We start from the raw sequence: 16,980 nt of genomic DNA on the forward strand, positions 1-16,980 counted from the left end.
CCTTGATCATTCTTTTTATCCTAACAATCACAATAAATATAACTTTTCTTTATGCATGCATGTGTCTTAACCTGATGGATCCTAATTAAGGATATGCCTAGTCTTTATGATCATTCCTTGTCAACCTAGGTTTTACCTTTATGCTGGGTAGCTATTGCTTACTTGCTATAACTGGTTCTGGTTTGGGAATAATATATAACCATGATGACAATAATGATGATGTTACACCTGTTTTTATCTATGTTCATGCTCTTTGTGTTGTTAATCACAAGACAATATATTTTAATTGGAACATGGAGAACCACTTAGAAAAACAGTGCAACCACAATACTATATGGCTCTGGTCTGGCTGATTAATTAGAAAGACTAGCTTATCACGATCTTACCAGAAGGGCAAGAGGGGTTGCATCATCGGGGTATAGCTCGGTCCTCTTGAGGCATATTGATATAAGTGGTCCTTGGCTAAGGCATTACCTCATTAGGGAGGGTTATGACCGCTTTGACTTGAAACCTTAGCGGATTGTCATAAGTTAGGGAATCTTTGTAAAGGCCTCGTAGTGAATTTTTTGCCACTCACCTCGGAAGTGTTTAAGATGCTAGCTACCTCGGGCAAATTGGAAGACACGAATTGTGGGTAAAGTGTACAACTTCTGCAGAGTGAAAATTGATATATCAGCTGTGCTCACAGTTAAGAGCGGCTTGGACCCTCACATGATAATTGAACTTGTAGAAGAATTAAATCATGAACCATAGTTATGGTTATGGTTATGTTTATGCTATATCTCTTCTATTTCTTTTAATGCGGGTTTTGGTATGAACTTATATCTTAGTAATCAGGTGCTAATAAATTTGACCAACTAAAATTGCTTATCGCAGTAAGCCAGTTAGCCATTCCTTGATTTTGGCTTTCATATCATATAATTCCCAACACTTGCTGAGTACCAACCATAAGTGTACTCACGCTTGTTATAATTGCTGCTCAGACGAGAAAGTGATGTGAAGTCTTTTGAAGATGATGCTGAGTTCTAGACCTACGCAACCCCAGGTCAATTGCCTGTGAAGTTTGGAGTCTACGTTTCTAGTATAAGCTGTATAACTCTGATAATCTTTATAGTCTTTTAATTCTCTTTTTATGATACTATTGCTGATTATTCACTGATGAAGTTACTATATGTATGGAACATGATTCTAGCATACATATAGTTATGCATTCGGTTTTATCCTTAAAAACCGGGTGTGATACGAACCTATAATTTACAAGTGAAAGCACTCGGATACTTACAGTGTGGACTTCTTTACTCCTAATTTCTTCCTTTTGAGTGGTCTAGGTGCTGGGACAGCACCTAAAGCACTCACCGGTGCAGTTTTGCCAGCCGAGGGTGGTGTTTGCTTTGGCAGGGCAGCCACAATGGTCACCAACAAACTCAGGCCAGCCGTAGGCGGTGATTGCCACGACGCGGCCTTAGTGAAACCTGACAATGGGTCCACTATGACGGAGGGCACGCTCTGCTCCCTCAAAGTATCATCCCCGGCAGCATCCTCGACCCTTCGCTTCGAGTGCTTGGGGTTTGAGGAGCTAGCAGAGAAGAATCCAGAAAAAGGGAGAATTTATCAAAACTCAGCAACTGTAAATTGAGCAAAAGTACTCGCAAGTTCAGGAAAAGCTCTTACATGGGTGTTTCTTCATTATCACCACCTGGCGAAGCGCTTGCCCTGCGGTTCCGGGCAGTAACCCACGGCTTGTTTGGGTGACTTGGCAAAAGATCACCACCAGGAGAGCTGGCACCCTTCTGGGAGGTCTTCATGGTTTTGCTCTTGATCACTTAGCCAGGGTGCGGTCAGAATCAGTTTCATCACCCTCCTCTTCCTTGCTGGATGCTGGGATGGTAAGAGGACGGGTGGAAGGCATCAAGTGGCTTGGGCACTCGATGTCTGGCATAGGAGGCATACTCCTATACACATCATCCTGCAGTAATATTCCAAGATTTATCAATAGAAAAATAGATTAAAGGATATCAAAAGTACTTGAATGCATGATACGATTACTTACCCCTACCTGTTTGGGAGAATTTTTTGCCCAGTACAGGCTCGGCACCTATGGGACGATTTCAGCACCCATGAGCACCCAGCTTACTCACAGCAAGGCTTCACCTTTCTTAATATGTTCTGCAGAAAATTGAGATGAATCTGAGATGCCAAAGTATTCGAAGCCAAAGCGTGTGCACTTCTGCAGAAGCTGGATCCTCCTGCCCAGCCACGTGTACATCATTCCAAGCAGCTCCTCGATTTGGCTCATGTCACAGAATGCAACTCTCCACTCGCCATGGATCCTGAGTGCCCTGGCGGTCCTTTCGGGAAGTGAGGGATGATGGTTTCCAATGTAGAACCACTGCTCCCTCCACCTAGACAAACTAGTTGGGAATTTATAGGGGATGTACTTCTTTTCCATCCCCTACCTCAATTGCAATCCAACACCATCGACTTCATACATGGAACTCTCACTGGGCTGTGGTTTGAGATGGAAGAGGTAGCAGAAGAGGTCGAAGTGGGGTTCTATCCCTAAGAAGGCGTCACAGAAATGAACAAAGATGGAAATGTGGAGAATAGAATTGGGGTTGAGGTGATGGAGCTGGATTCCATAAAAAAATAGAAGACTGCAAAAGAAATCAGATGCGGGGAGGGCCAATCCACGCTCAACAAAATATTGAAACAATCTCCTCAGCCACGCTCTCCAGCTTAAGACCACCAACGAAGTGGTGCATTAGCATTTCTTCCGGAATATCATGGTATGGTCCAGAATTTGCTATCAGCATAAATCTTTCCCACGCTGCTCCAAGTGAATGTCAGCAGTTGAATGTCAGTACAAATCTTTTCCACGCTCACCTTGCTTGAATGTTAGCAGTTGCAAAGTGCGAGCGCTTTGGTAACAGGGAAGAAGAATAAGCAGAACTCATCCTTCAACTTAATCCAATCGCCTCCAACTCTCCTTGCCTTCCAGTCATACCAAATTTTAGCTTCTCCCGTCAGAGAGAACGGGAAGAGCTTCCACCATAACATGTTTTGGTTCATACCTGGTATGGTTAGTAAAGAGCAATTCTGCTCGAATTCCTACATGTGAGCATATGAATTTTTGTCTTTTGTACTAGAGAAAGACTATGTACAAACCGTGGCTATGAGACTGGGATGGATCTCATAACCATCGGATAAAATGGGGTGGCAAGATGGAGGCAGTTCCAAATACTCGCATGATGAACTACTGGATAACTAGGAGTAAAATCCAGGTTGAAGTGTGGAAATGTGTACTGCTGAACATGTTCTAAACTAGTATTGCTACCGTTCCCTAGCAACAGCACCAGAAAGCTTGTTCGTTCTCCTTATCCTATACGAATTAATCTGCAAGCGTACAAATACCGATGTAGCTTTCACCAGGAAGTTTACCTGGGTTATCGAATCCAAGAAATGATAAGCGCAACTAGACCTAGATCTAATTCAACCGGACGAACTAGGGGAGGAGAGGTATGTGAGTAGAGGGTCTAACATCGGTTAGCCGACTCGTCACCCGCTGGACTTGCTACTAAGCTAACTTGATCTGCTTTGGCGGCCGGAAGAGGAAGGACTTCTGAAAGGGGTGAGAGGGGAGACCAACAGCAACCTGCAACTACTGCTATGGAAGCACCCGGACATGGTGGGCTGTCACCGCCGACCACACAGTTCTATGGGGTGGAACACAACCCAAGGTAATTAACCAAGTCTAAGCACCATGCCTAAACTATTGAGTCACTTACTCCTATCTCTCGTTAAGATAAAGAGCATACGCAAATAAGTAGAACTTGCTACTTACACCGTCAAGGGATCCTGCAGATCAAAGGAAACAAGTAACTGAAGTAAAGAGAAAGACTAGCGAGATACCGATGAGAGATGAGAAACTTCACTTCAAAGATGCTTCATTCCTTCGAGGCTACAAAGTTGGAGATGAGCCGAAGAACTCGTCTCGCCTCTAGACTCTCACCTTGCACTCTCAATATTCTACTCTAAGGATGAAAACTTTGCTTGAGACTCTTCTTCTCTCCAAATGGTGTGTCTAAGAGTGGAGGTGTGGGCAGCTATATATAGCTCTCCAAGGACGGTTGCTTCGCTTGGATTCAGGCTTGGTGGTTAAGATAACTGCCAGCTGAAGGGGTGCATGTGGCGTCCAAGTGGGAGGCTAGCCGTCCTAGGATTTTTGCCACTTGGCACCATCTTTGGCGTGGATGTCCTAGACTGACTCCTGATGGCAATTATGGTTGCAACGCTGGCCATTTCTTCAGTTGCAAGGCCTGCCAGCCATTACTTGGTCCCGGTGCTTCTCGGCCATTCGTTCCACCGCCTCCTCATCTCAAAGTGTAGGATTTTCCTAGGATGACGGTTTGGAGCCTGAAAATATGTGAAGTTGCTACGTGTGGGCCCAAGGATCCAAGGTACACGCCTTTCGACCGTAAGATGCGTTGCCTTGAAGTTCATCGGTCAGTATCTCTTCTAGGTGTGTTTCTTTGCATGCAGGTGGAAGGTGGAAGTTGGCCCTCGTTGGCCACAATGCCAAGCTGGCCGGCCTAGGATTTCTCCCATTTCGGCCAAATTTTGTACACTGAGTTCCTCAAATCACATATTTATCAAAACTTGTGGAACGCATCTGTTTAAATCAAGTTAGCTTGGTATAGGCCTTGGAAACATGAATTCAGGAGTAATGTTGGTCGTCAAAATCATAGGAAATTGACCGCCAACATTAACCACTTTTGTAACTCCTTTTGCATTACCCGTGGGCCTTACATATTTAGTTTTTGTTAGCAATAAATGGCCTAGCTCAAATAAATCTCCACCAATATTTGACGGCACATGAGAAATGCACTCAGTTGCACTGCTAGTTTGATATTCCAGTGTTTTGGTAGAGACTGTTAAGTTGAACATCCACCTAGAATGTTGATCATACTCATCCACAACTAATCAATGGATAATGTCTTGAAGTGACAATTTTGTACGAACAAGTTTGACTGATGCCCTTCATGAGTATCTGAGAAGCACCAAATCTTATAGAATGTGACTAGCAGTCGAACTCATAAAGGTACGATTCTTATAATATATTTTGTAGGATAACATCTCTACTTTCTCAAACCACTTGAATCACATTAAGGTAGATACTAACCTGTCATACAGTTTAGAAGGGAAAAACATCCCACCAAGAATTGAGGGTATTCAAAGGTTCTTTTCTCTCAATCACACAATAGCATATTTCACCATCCTGATTCACAGGATCTCCAATCACATAGGATAGGTACCACTACAAGATGACTCACAGGGTCTCAATACCAATTCCTTGGATGCGCAGTCAATCACATTTCATGAAAGACCCGTTGTGAATTGGTCTGCCAAATTCTTAGCCGTCTAGACATAGTCAAAGGCAAATACTCCTGAGTTAGTTTCTCATTTTTTTAACAGATTTCAGCCACATAGTCACATGTCTAGATGACTTCATATTATCCTTAGCATTGTTCACCTTAACAATCACCATTTGATTATGACAATTTACTAGAATTGCGAGTGTCGAATTTTAAACAACTGGCAAATGCATAAGGAGTTCAGAAGTCATATTCAACCTCAACAGTAGCGATATGTATTGCTATGAGTTCTTCTATTCTTAACCTTATCAAGATGGTCTGCTTGCAAGTTTTCTAGGATATAGTGCCACCTCCAAGTGTGAACACATATCTACTTGTGGCCTTGATGAGAGCTAATCGCTTTGTCCTAAAAGGAATGCAATTCTAGTTTTCGACTAAGTCAAAAAAATTTATGTTTGACCAAAATTATAGAGAATATGATCAACATTTGTAACATCTAGTAGGTATATATATGAATATATATATATATATATCATGATTAATCTAATGATGCTTATTTAGTATCATAAATGTTGATACTCATTACTATAAGCTTTGGTCAAACTTGTAACAGTTTGTCTAAGAACAAAAGTAAAAATGCATTCTTTTCGGGGCGGGGGAGTACACAATAGTGACCTCCAATTTGTGATTTGTCACTGTTATCCAAACCGGTGTAGCTGATTTTAGTAAACTAGTTAGACAGGTTTTTAAATCGTATCGATTGTAGTCGTCAACGATTTGAAAGCATAAGTACATGTATCACATGGTACATTTGGTATAACCAGGGAGAATCGCTTATTACTAGTTGGCAAATTAAAGAGAAAGAATAGAAGAAGCATTTGAGAACTCCATCCATTCAATTCATAACGTAAACAAGGAGCCGTGATTCCTGAGCATGCTTTTGTGCATGTCTAAAAGAGTTTGGTGATCAATAGACGCATTTGAGACAACAGGAGACCATTAATAAGTACCTCTAAACACTGTAAGCAAGCTAACCTTAGTCGGAAGGTAGAATTAGTTAAAATCCCCATCTTTGTTGTACCAGCTAATGAGGCCCATGACTCCGACCAGCTGCGCGAGGAGTTTGCAGTGGCACCAACAGGTTAGATACAGGCCTTCATCCCTTGTGGGAAGAACACAATCACACCGTACAGACACCCAGCGGTGACTTGATAGTTCATAGTTGATAATCACACAGTACAGACATAATGCCTTCCATAACCTTGGTATCATCGGTCACTTCATCAGTAGAGGCTGGCGCCGACGTGGTTGTTGGTCTTGCCATCGTTGACGACGACCTCGGTCATGGCGACCTGGTTTGCCTTGCGCTTGCTTGCCTCGATGATCTCCTGGGTGGACTTGTAGTAGATGGCGTACAGGACCACCTGCGCCCCTGCGAAGAGCACCCCTAGCCCATTGGGGATCTGCAAAAACAAATTAAGAGCCAATTCAGAACACGAAGAATAAAGACGATGTGGCAGTAGCCAGTAACAGCAATGTGTCCAAAAATGTTGCCTAACTACCCTAAAGCATTGTTTAATTTACGCTGCTTTTTTTTGGAAATTGTGTTATTTCAAGTTGACTAGTTGCTAAGAGCACTAAATGATGTTGGGCGTAAAACACATAATCTAATGATCAGTATCTTACGGTTATGTAGAGGTCGAATTTGATGAGGGCGTAGGCAGTCCAGCTGATGGCGTTTACCAGGGAGGCCAGGGACAGGGACAGGGGCATGTACTCCACACTCTTCGTCTGGATCACTATTTTCTGTTCCATACAAAAGGAGAACACACAAAAAAGAAATATTAGCATGGTAAGGGTGAGGGATCAACGCAAAAAAAAATGAAAGTAAAAAGTCTGCACAAAAACAGTGCCAGTGAATGAAACTAAAAGCGTAAGACAACGAGACAAAAATGACGGTATAAGAAAAAAATCTGGTGACGCCGACACCCGTCTATAATACTAGTAGTACCCGTGGCACGTACCATGATGGAGAGCGGCGCGGCGTACATGCCGATGCCGAAGAGGACACCGAGGATGCCGACGATCATGGACCTCCGCTCGTACGTGTGCGCCAGGTTAAGCACAAGAACAGCGACGACGCCGACAAAGACGATCTCGGTGACGACGAGGAGGAAGACCTTGCGGCGGGCGGCCCCCCTGGAGCAGAGGAGGAAGAGCGTGACGTATGTGAGCTCGATGACCAGGCCGGTGCCGTTGATGGTGATGACGAGCATGCTGTGGGGGTGGACCAGCGGCAGGCCGTACAGCACCCATATCATGCAGTTGAGGAGCGTCGCTATGTACGGCACCGGCGAGTACTGCTCCACTGACCCCTTCTTCCAGATGCGGATGAACGTTGGCCTGGACGTACGTTTTCCGATACGTGTGTTTATAAATACGTATTGTATACAAATATACATGGGTATTAAGGAAGGAATGCATTCTTACACTGGGGAGAGAAAGAGCACCAGGGCAGTCCCATTGCCTGCAAGATGCACAGAAAAAAAAAGAATTCAGAAGTGAATATATATAGCCCTTCCATTTGTGGCAAGAAAAACTACAATAAAATTTGAAGCAAATTATGAACAAGCATGAGAATCAAAATGATTAGGGCTCCAGGAATTCTGGGGAATCATGCTTTGCAAGTTAGCATTGACCCAGACATGTCTAAAGCTAGCCTGGCAAAAAAAAACTTGAGAAAAAAGTGATATGCAATGCATGCAAATAAAAGTAAGGAGGCCGCGGCAGTGCAGCAAGGAAGGAAGGAGCAAAAAAAGAGTCCCACACGGCCACACCTCACATGATCGGTTAGTGCCATCTACTACAGCAGATGCAGGTGCTCCGTGCATCATTTGCCATTTATATTCATCTCTTTGCACATGCACATGCAGGTAAGGGCCACTTGGGGGTGGCGGTGGCCGGCAGCGGCCGAGGAGATCGAGTACTCACCGATGACGCCGATGGCGGTGCGGATGGTGTCCGGGGAGACCATGATCGCTGCCTTCAAGAAGATGGTGCTGAAGTCTCAAAAGAATAACTAGCTAGCTAGCAAGCTATAGCTCTCTACGAAGAAGATCGAGATGTATGGGCGTGACAACGGAAGCAAAAGCTGGATACAAGCTACAAAGACGAAGAAACAAATGAACTGATGATTTAATGAAGCTCTCTGGGTTCTTGGTAAGTGATTAGCGCGTGAACTTGGCCAACTTAAATAAGGAGCACAGCCTGGGCTCCCCGGCCTGGCGTGGCCGGACCCGCGGACGTCGATCAGGCCCCACCTCCATCCCTAATTCTCTATCCGGTGTACTCTCTCTCTCTCTCACTCTCTCTCTCTCTAACAAGGACACGTACCGTGTGCATGGAACAGCAAATGAGATTATGTATCCTTGTACAATGAAAACCATTTTAGTGGAGCGGTGCAACAAAGTGTGCCCGAGTATGTTAATTATGACTGCGTTTGTCTGTATATATAGCAAATGCTTTTGTGACACATCAGCTTTTTGTTATGACGGATGGAGGGACGGAACAGAAAGAGGACAGTGGTCGGTAATCCTGTCATACGGAATTTTATGGTATACCACACGGCCAGTGGTAAGCCGTTGAAGGTTGTGGCGCTACCGATGATAAGAAATGTGAGGCAACGGTGGAGGGCACCGCAAATACCAACAGCTAAGATTCACTATGTGAGGTCGACTACTTAAAATTGGCGAAGTTTATTATATTTCAGTACTAAACAGAGACATACAGATACAGATTGGGGTGGTAAAGTGTCGGTACACACGGACAGGGGTACCTCCTGCTAGGGTGTCCAGGTTCTTAACTTCTCACCATCCGTAATGTTCCCCTCGTCTTCTGGGTGACGTGGCATACAGCCTGGGCCTAACAGCTGGGATTATGGTCTCCGAACCTTCCCCGTGCTCTTAGAGCTCCGGGGCCTCCACGTGCCCATGAAGGCAGGGAGGCTCTCGGGTAGCCCTCGCGGACCCGGACTCCCCAGGGAGGTCCGGGCCCGCCACGTGTGGAGGCCAGGCCTCCGCAGGCCTGACCGCTCCGACCGGCCTCCCCCCGGGAAGGGGTCCGGTGCCGCCACGTGCCGCCCCCGTGGTGGGAGCGGGGCTGGCCCTACCACATGCCTGTGGCAGGAGGCCCTTCGCGGTCTCCAGCCCACCTACCAGCATTTAATGCGGTAGTTGGGCCGGGCGCGGCCAAGTCAAAAAGTATGGTCTGCCACTGACTCACGGGGCAGGTAGGCTGACACCACGGTAAGCCCGCCTGTTTCCAAGGCAGCGCGTCGTGTCACCGTATACTGTGCGCAAGCGGCGTACAGTCCCGTCATGGTGCCGCGCGCGGGCGTGATGATGGCCTGTAACAGGAGAGCCGAGGCGTGCGCTGCCACAGTGCATGCGGAGGCAACGGCGCAGCGGGTCAGCACTGCTCCTTCGCCTAACAGGTTCTCACCCAACAGTGGCAGCACGGCTTCACTATTGGGTAACACTGACAGCGGTCACTGTGCAGGCAAGGCTGCACACGGCCATATCCTGGCTGTAGATACGCACATCAACTTCTCGATAGAGAGGACTACAGAAAGGAGCTGAAGATGAAGATCTCCATCTCTCTCATAGAACAGGCTTCTGTTGGCCGGGCCCACCTGTCGGGGTCCCGCACAGTGTAAGCACTCCCCTTGGACTATAAAAGGGAGAGTGCACTAGTTAGAAGACAAGGTCAGGTTCACACGAACACTAGCTAAGGGGCATCCAAGCTCACACAATCAATACAACACCAAAGTGGACGTAGGGTATTACGCTCCGGCGGCCCGGACCACTCTAAATCCTTGTGTCTTTCCTGCGTTCATCCGTAACCGATCAAGCGCTCCTGAGTCTCCTCCAAACCCATCCTTAACTAGGATTAGACAGGTGCTTTCCGCCACCCGGCTGAGATTTCCTCCGACATTTGGCACGCCAGGTAGGGAATTTAGGTTTGGTTTGCGCTTGGTCGAAGCCCAAGACTGCAATGGCGCAGGAAAACGGTCATCACAACCTCCTGCTGGGTGAGGAAGTGGCGTCCTCTATGCCACACGCCTCACACCATCCCCCACCTAGGGGGGCCGCGCGTGCCGCTCCGCAGCGTCCTGCGGAGCGGGCTTCCGTGGCCCAATCGGTGCCTGCACCGAATGGGCCGCTCATGGCAGCCAGGGAGTTGCTTCGCAACCCTCCTGGTGAGGCAGCCTCGCCCGACGCCCAGAGGCAATGGCGTGACGACGTCGACCGCCTCCTCAACCTGGTGCAGGCTTCCCCATGCTCAGCGGGGGGTCTGTCTCCAGGCAACGTCGTCGTCAGGGCGGCGCATCCGGTTCTGTGCACTCACCATCAGTGAGGAGTGCACGGACCGAGGACCTCCGGGCGGAGCTCAACCGCAGACATGTGGGAGAGGACGCCTGAGTCTCCATCGAGCGGGTGTGTGGTCGCCGGCTCAACATTGAGGGTCGTGAATTCGATGCCGAACTCGCTGCGGTGGCTCCGGCGCTGCAGGGACCTGTCCAAGCACCGGTGTCCGGGGTGGGCTGCACAGCGCTCGCAGACCACCTTCGCGCAGTCGCCTGGCCGTCCAAGTTTCGGCCGCACCTGCTGAAAAAGTATGACGGATCCACCAACCCATCAGAATTCCTACAGGTCTACATCACCACCATCATGGCGGCCGGAGGTAACGACGCCGTCATGGCAAGTTACTTTCATGTAGTCTTGACCGAGCCAGCCCGGACTTAGCTTATAAACCTCACTCCGGGTACCATCCGGTCCTAAGGTGAGCTCTGCGCACAGTTTACGGCGAACTTCGCCAGTGCGTACTAGCAGCATGGTGTGGAAGCCCACCTCCACGCCGTGAGGCAACAACCCGGAGAGACCCTTCGGACCTTTATCTCCCGCTTCACCAAGGTACGTGGAACTATTCCGCGTATCTCCGATGCGTCTATCATCACGGCCTTCCGCCAGGGGGTCCGTGACGAGAAGATGCTGGAGAAGCTGGCGACTCACCAGGTGGAAATTGTCACCACCTTGTTTGCTTTGGCGGACAAATGCGCTAGGGCTGCAGAAGGCCGTGCATGGCACTCTGCGACCTAGGCAGGACCCGCTCAAACGAGCGGGCCCAATGTCGCTGCCCCTGGCAGCAGCAAGAAAAAGAACAAGAAGAACCGTGGCTTTGACAAGTCACGGATCGGGGGTCCGGCCATTGCTGCTGCGACGACCGGGGGCCAGAACCCCGGTGGCAAGCGCCCACAGCAACAGCGCACCGACCCCGGGTCATGCCCTGTTCATCCTGGGGCTCGCCACAGCGCCACCGAGTGCCGCGAGATCCAGAAGCTCGTGGAGCGCCTCAGCAAGAGGCGTGACCAAGCCTCAAGGGAAGGCTCCTCCCCTCCGCGGCGGTCCGGCAAGGAGAAGGCCTCCGAAGCCGACGCGGCCGCGACGGAGAGGGAGTTGGGGTACCAAACCCCCAACAAGGACCTCAAGGGTCTCTTCCACCAGTCTGACTCCGAGTCCGGTGGTGATGAGCGCCGCAAGAAGCTGTACGTCATGTACGGCGGCAGTTCGGAACTCGTCTCCCGCCGTGACACCAAGACCCTTCGCCGGGAAGTCCTCTCGGTGAAGCCGGCGACGCCGAAGGTGGCGCCCCACCAGCGGTGGAAGAACATCACCATCTCCTTCGGACCGTCGGACTGCCCGGAGAACATGGTGGGCGCTAGTGTGCTGCCGCTTGTCACAGCACCCACCATCTCCAACGTCCGACTCCACCACGTGCTGATTGACGGAGGTGCAGGCCTCAGCGTCATCAGCTATGCAGCGTTCAAGCACCTGCAGATCCCGGAGTCCAAGCTGACTCCTTCGCGCCCATTCTCCGGAGTGGGACCGAACCTAATGTACCCGGTAGGGACCATCTTCCTACCGGTTACATTCGGGATGGAGGACAACTTCCGTACCGAGAACATGCAGTTCGAGGTTGCAGAGGTTAACCTCCCTTTCAACGCCATCATCGGTAGACCGACCCTGTACCGGTTCATGGCTGTTGCCCATTACGGGTACCTGGCCCTGAAGATACCATCACTGGCAGGCGTCCTCACCATCCAAAGCGACCGGGCCGCTGCCATTGTGGTGGTCGAAAAACTCCACGCGCTGGCAATAGGACTTGCCCCCGCAGCTGGTGCCCAGGGGTCCGACCCCTCAACCTCGCGTGCCAAGGCTCTGGCCAAGGCACTCAAGGTCCGTCCGTCCGATACGGACGACGTACCCGTGAAGACCGTCCAGGTCGGAGCGGAGACATCCCAGACACCCGCATTGGTGGGAATCTGGGGGAGAAATAGGAAAGCGCGCGCATCGCCTTCCTCCGGGCAAATGTTGACATGTTCACCTGGGAATCGTCACAGATGCCCGGGATCCCTAGGGAGGTGATTGAGCATCATCTGAAGATCCACCCCGACGCCAGGCCGGTCCGGCAGAAGCCACGCAAGCAGTCCATCGAGCGGCAAATCTTCATCCGTGAAGAGGTCCGCAAGCTGCTATAGGCTGGCTTCATCGAGGAGGTCAAATTCCCTCCTAGAAAATTCCCTTGCAGCCCTCAGCCACTTCATTTTGAGGCTGGAGGAGAGGGCACTCCCCTTCTTCAAGCTGATGAGGGGGTCCGGTCCATTCACATGGACTGAAGAGGCAGAACATGCCTTCTAGGAGATGAAGCAGTACCTCACCTCCTTGCCGGTCCTGGTCGCACCGGACCCAGGTGAGACACTGTTTCTTTATCTTGCAGCGACGGCCGAAGTGATCAGCATGGTGCTGGTCACTGAGAGGTCCGAGCATCTCCCGCAGGGGGCCCCTATGGATCCCCCTGTAGGAGAAGGAGGTCCAGCCTCCCCCAGCCTCACAACCGGCCTTACTTCGGAGGGTCCGGCCAGGTCCCGGCTTGAAACACCAAGCGACCTGGGGTCCGGCGAGTCCCCAGCTCAAGCAGAAGGACCCAGTCCGGCTGGCAGAGTCTGGACCATCTAGAAGCCGATCTACTACGTCAGCGAAGTCCTTCATGAAGCAAAGGCCAGGTATCCTGAGACGCATAAGCTCCTTTATGCCATACTCGTTGCATCCAGAAAACTCCATCACTATTTCCAGGCCCACAAGATTGTGGTGGTGACCTCCTACCCATTAAGGGCCATCCTCCACAATTCCAACGCCACGGGCAATATCGCCAAGTGGGCAGCTGAGCTCGCTGGATTCCAACTCAACTTTCAGCCACGCCATGCCATCAAGAGCCAGGTCCTTGCTTACTTCGTCGCAGAATGGACACCAGCACCAAGCGTCCCAGGGGGTCCGGACAATGGCTCGGACCCCCCACATCCGGAAGTCAGGGCTCCGGTGTTCACCGGACCCCACTGGATGTTATACTTCGATGGGTCCGCCCGCAGCAAGAAGGCGGGGGCCGGCGTGGTCCTCATCGACCCACATGGCGAGCAGTTGAAGTATATGGTACACCTCGACTTTGAGGCCACTAACAACATGGCGGAGTATGAGGCCTTAATCTTTGGATTCACGGCGGCTCTGTCCCTGGGAGTCCGGGAGCTCCTGGTCAAAGGAGACTCCCAACTCATCATCAGGTAGGTCCGGGGGAAGTGTTGCTGTAACAATCCCCTGCTCGCAGCTTATCTCATCCATGTGAGGAAGCTCAAGAAGGACTTCAATGTGCTGGAACTGCAACATGTTCCACGCGAAGGCAACTCAGCGGCTGATGCACTCTCTGCGAGCGCATCGACTCAGGCACCCGTGCCAGAGGGCGTCTTCCAAAGGCGTCTGCTGAAGCCTTCCGCCCAGCTTGCCAACCTGGGCGAAGGGGGTCGGACTAGCACCTCGAAGCTAGCGGACCCGGCGGCGCTCCATCCGTGGAGCCCGCCAAGGGTCGTGTGCTCCCTCGAGGGTCCAGAAGACCTCAGGGAGCCACGCCCAGTTTCTCAGGAAGGTCCCGATGCATGGATCTCTAAGGTCCGGGACTACCTGAAAGATAATTTCCTTCCTGAAGACCAAGCATCTGCTGAGCGCATAGTCCGGATGGCTAAGCGGTACACGGTGGTAGAAGGGGATCTCTACCGCTATGGCGCCAACAGCATCCTCATGTGGTGCATCACCCAGGAAGAGGGCCATGACTTGCTCGCGGAGATCCATGGAGGCGAGTGCGGAAGACATTCTTCATCCCGCACGCTGGTCGGTAAAGCCTTCCGGCATGGTTTTTACTGGCCGACAGCGCTCCAGGATGCAGCTGAGTTGGTAAGGTCCTGTAAAGCGTGTCAGTTCCATGCAAAGCGGATACACACTCCAGCTCAGGCACTGCAGATGATTCCTCCCTCTTGGCCCTTTGCTGTATGGGGGTTGGATATCTTGGGACCTTTCCCTAGAGCCGTCGGCGGGTACCGGTACCTCTATGTCGCCATTGAAAAATTCACCAAGGCGTCAGCAACTGCTTTCCTCAAGTCAATTGTGTGCTGGTTCGGGGTCCCGAACAGGGTCATCACCAACAATGGGACTCAGTTCACGAGCCAATACTTTCAAGAGTACTGCGAGGACATTGGCATCCAGCTCTGTTTTGCCTTAGTGGCGCATCCCAGGAACAATGGCCAAGCCGAGCGGGCTAATGCTGAGATCCTCAGAGGACTCAAGATCCGGACCTACTGCGATCTTGAGAAACATGGCACAAGATGGATTGATCAGCTTCCGAGCGTGCTGTGGGGAAACCGGACCACACCCAGCCGGGCGACAGGGGAAACCCCTTTCTTCTTGGTCTACGGGGCCGAAGCGTGCCTTCCCCCGGAGATCACCATGGGCTCTCTACGAGTCCAGGCTTTTGATGAGGACTTGCAGGAACAGTAGCGTCGCCAAGACGTGGACCTCGTCGATGAGCGAAGATGGCAAGCAGCAGTCCGAAATGCACGGTACAACCAAGCGCTCCGACGCTATCACCAACGGTTCGTGCGTAGTAGGGAGCTTCGGGTCGGGGACCTAGTCCTAAGGCGAATCCTGAACTGTGAGGGGCTGCACAAACTCTCCCCCAGTTGGGAAGGGCCCTTCAAGGTGACAAAGGTGTGCCGACCCGGATCTGTTCGTCTGGCTACGGAGGAAGGCATGCAACTACCCAATCTGTGGAACATTGAGCACCTCCGTAAGTTCTGTCCTTAGGGACCTAGTTGAGAGGAAATTTTTCCTTTGTAATTGGTAGCATCACTATGCGGACCAGGGCGGTGGAGGTCCACCCCCCTAAACCCGGCCCCTGGCTTACATCGCACAATTCTTCTGTACCAATTCATTAAGGAAAGATTTGTTCTCAGTATATCCTTAAGGTTTATGCGATTCTATTTTTTCTTTGCTTCTCGTTAAGCTAACCCCCCACGTGGTTTTTTAGGTCTGTGCCGTGCCCGAGGCCTTACTTGAGTTGCTACGCTACGTCTCTGCCCCAGGACCTCTGTCTCGCAGGAGAAAAGGAACCGGACACCTGGGAACTGGCTTCAGGGAGACGTGCTCGTTCTTTGCTGGGGTCCAGGGTTGTGTAGCCGCTTAGCCTGGTTCTGTACCCTAAGCCTACACGCCCTGCCCCCCTAGTGCGAGTACCATTGTACCTCGAACCATGGACCCAGGGCCGGGACCCCTTTAATCCCCGAACCTAGGCCCTGGCTCCCTGACCCGCTACGCAACTCAGGAGGCGCTCGCTGGCTAGAACGGGACCTCGTTGGGACGTCTACTAAGCGTCAATCCTAAGTCGTGTGCAGGACCTCGGTTCTATGGCATCTAGTCCCGACCTATCGCGACTACCTTCCAGGGGGCCACGGTACCTCGGTATGCTTGAGAATACGTGATCGGGTGACCGGAGAAATATGCTTGAGAACACGTGATCGGGCGACCGGAGAAACAGCTAAGTTTTTCGCATAAACAAACACATAAAACGCTCAAGTCTTGCTTCTAGCAAAGCAAATATATAACTTATAATGTACACAACATCACAAAGTTATATTACATAAAAAAGTTATATTACAAAAACAACATACAGAAGAAAAAATACTACTGCTATTCTGCTGGTGGTCCGGAGGAAGCTTCTCCCTTTGTAGGTCCGGAACGGCGCCGAACACGAGTCACCACCATGTCCGCTGCTTCCTGCACGCTCTCCTGTGCAGTGGCCGCCGTCGCCAGGAGCAGACCAACCAAAATTGGAGTCAGTGGGCAGGAGAGGTCGTGGCTTCGTAGGCAGGTGAGGATGTACTCTGCCATCCCTCGGGCGATCGCCCGCCCCTCTGTCTCCAGGAGGTCGAAGATGGCAGCCTCCATGTGTCGGAGTTGCTCGGCGGTGGAATCCAGCGCTGGGAGGATAGCTCTGAGTGAGGGTGGGGTCCCCATGACCTGGATGGGGCGTAGCCCAAGTGCATCCAGGGTGGGGTTCACTTCGCCGACCCACCTCACTATTTGGTCAACGCTGGCGCTCCGCTCCGCCAGGAACTCCTCCACCTTGGCCTCCCTTTCCTGGAGGGCCGCCTCGCGCTCCCGAAGCCTCC

General features: G+C 50.8%; 1 protein-coding gene across 1 annotated transcript; it reads right to left on the bottom strand.

Moving 5' to 3' along the window:
- Positions 1–6,655: 6,655 nt before the first annotated feature.
- On the bottom strand, positions 6,656–8,478 carry LOC112896278 (bidirectional sugar transporter SWEET4-like). The gene is made up of 5 exons (XM_025964208.1): positions 8,364–8,478; positions 7,863–7,899; positions 7,397–7,775; positions 7,059–7,178; positions 6,656–6,835 (listed from the first exon to the last, which is right to left on the bottom strand). Exons 1-5 carry the CDS (start codon positions 8,404–8,406, stop codon positions 6,656–6,658), a joined length of 759 nt encoding a protein of 252 aa, XP_025819993.1. The 5' UTR covers positions 8,407–8,478.
- Between the last annotated feature and the right edge of the window lie 8,502 nt (positions 8,479–16,980).

The sequence above is a fragment of the Panicum hallii genome, chromosome 1 (genome assembly GCF_002211085.1).
Source record: "Panicum hallii strain FIL2 chromosome 1, PHallii_v3.1, whole genome shotgun sequence".
In the NCBI taxonomy this organism is placed as follows: domain Eukaryota; kingdom Viridiplantae; phylum Streptophyta; class Magnoliopsida; order Poales; family Poaceae; genus Panicum; species Panicum hallii.

Coding starts and splice junctions, on each gene's coding strand:
- LOC112896278 (XM_025964208.1), bottom strand. CDS start 8,406: ATGGTCTCCCCGGACACCATCCGCACCGCCATCGGCGTCATCG. Junction 7,900..8,363: donor CACCGCCATCGGCGTCATCG/GTGAGTACTCGA, acceptor TGCATCTTGCAG/GCAATGGGACTGCCCTGGTG. Junction 7,776..7,862: donor GTGCTCTTTCTCTCCCCAGT/GTAAGAATGCAT, acceptor ACGTACGTCCAG/GCCAACGTTCATCCGCATCT.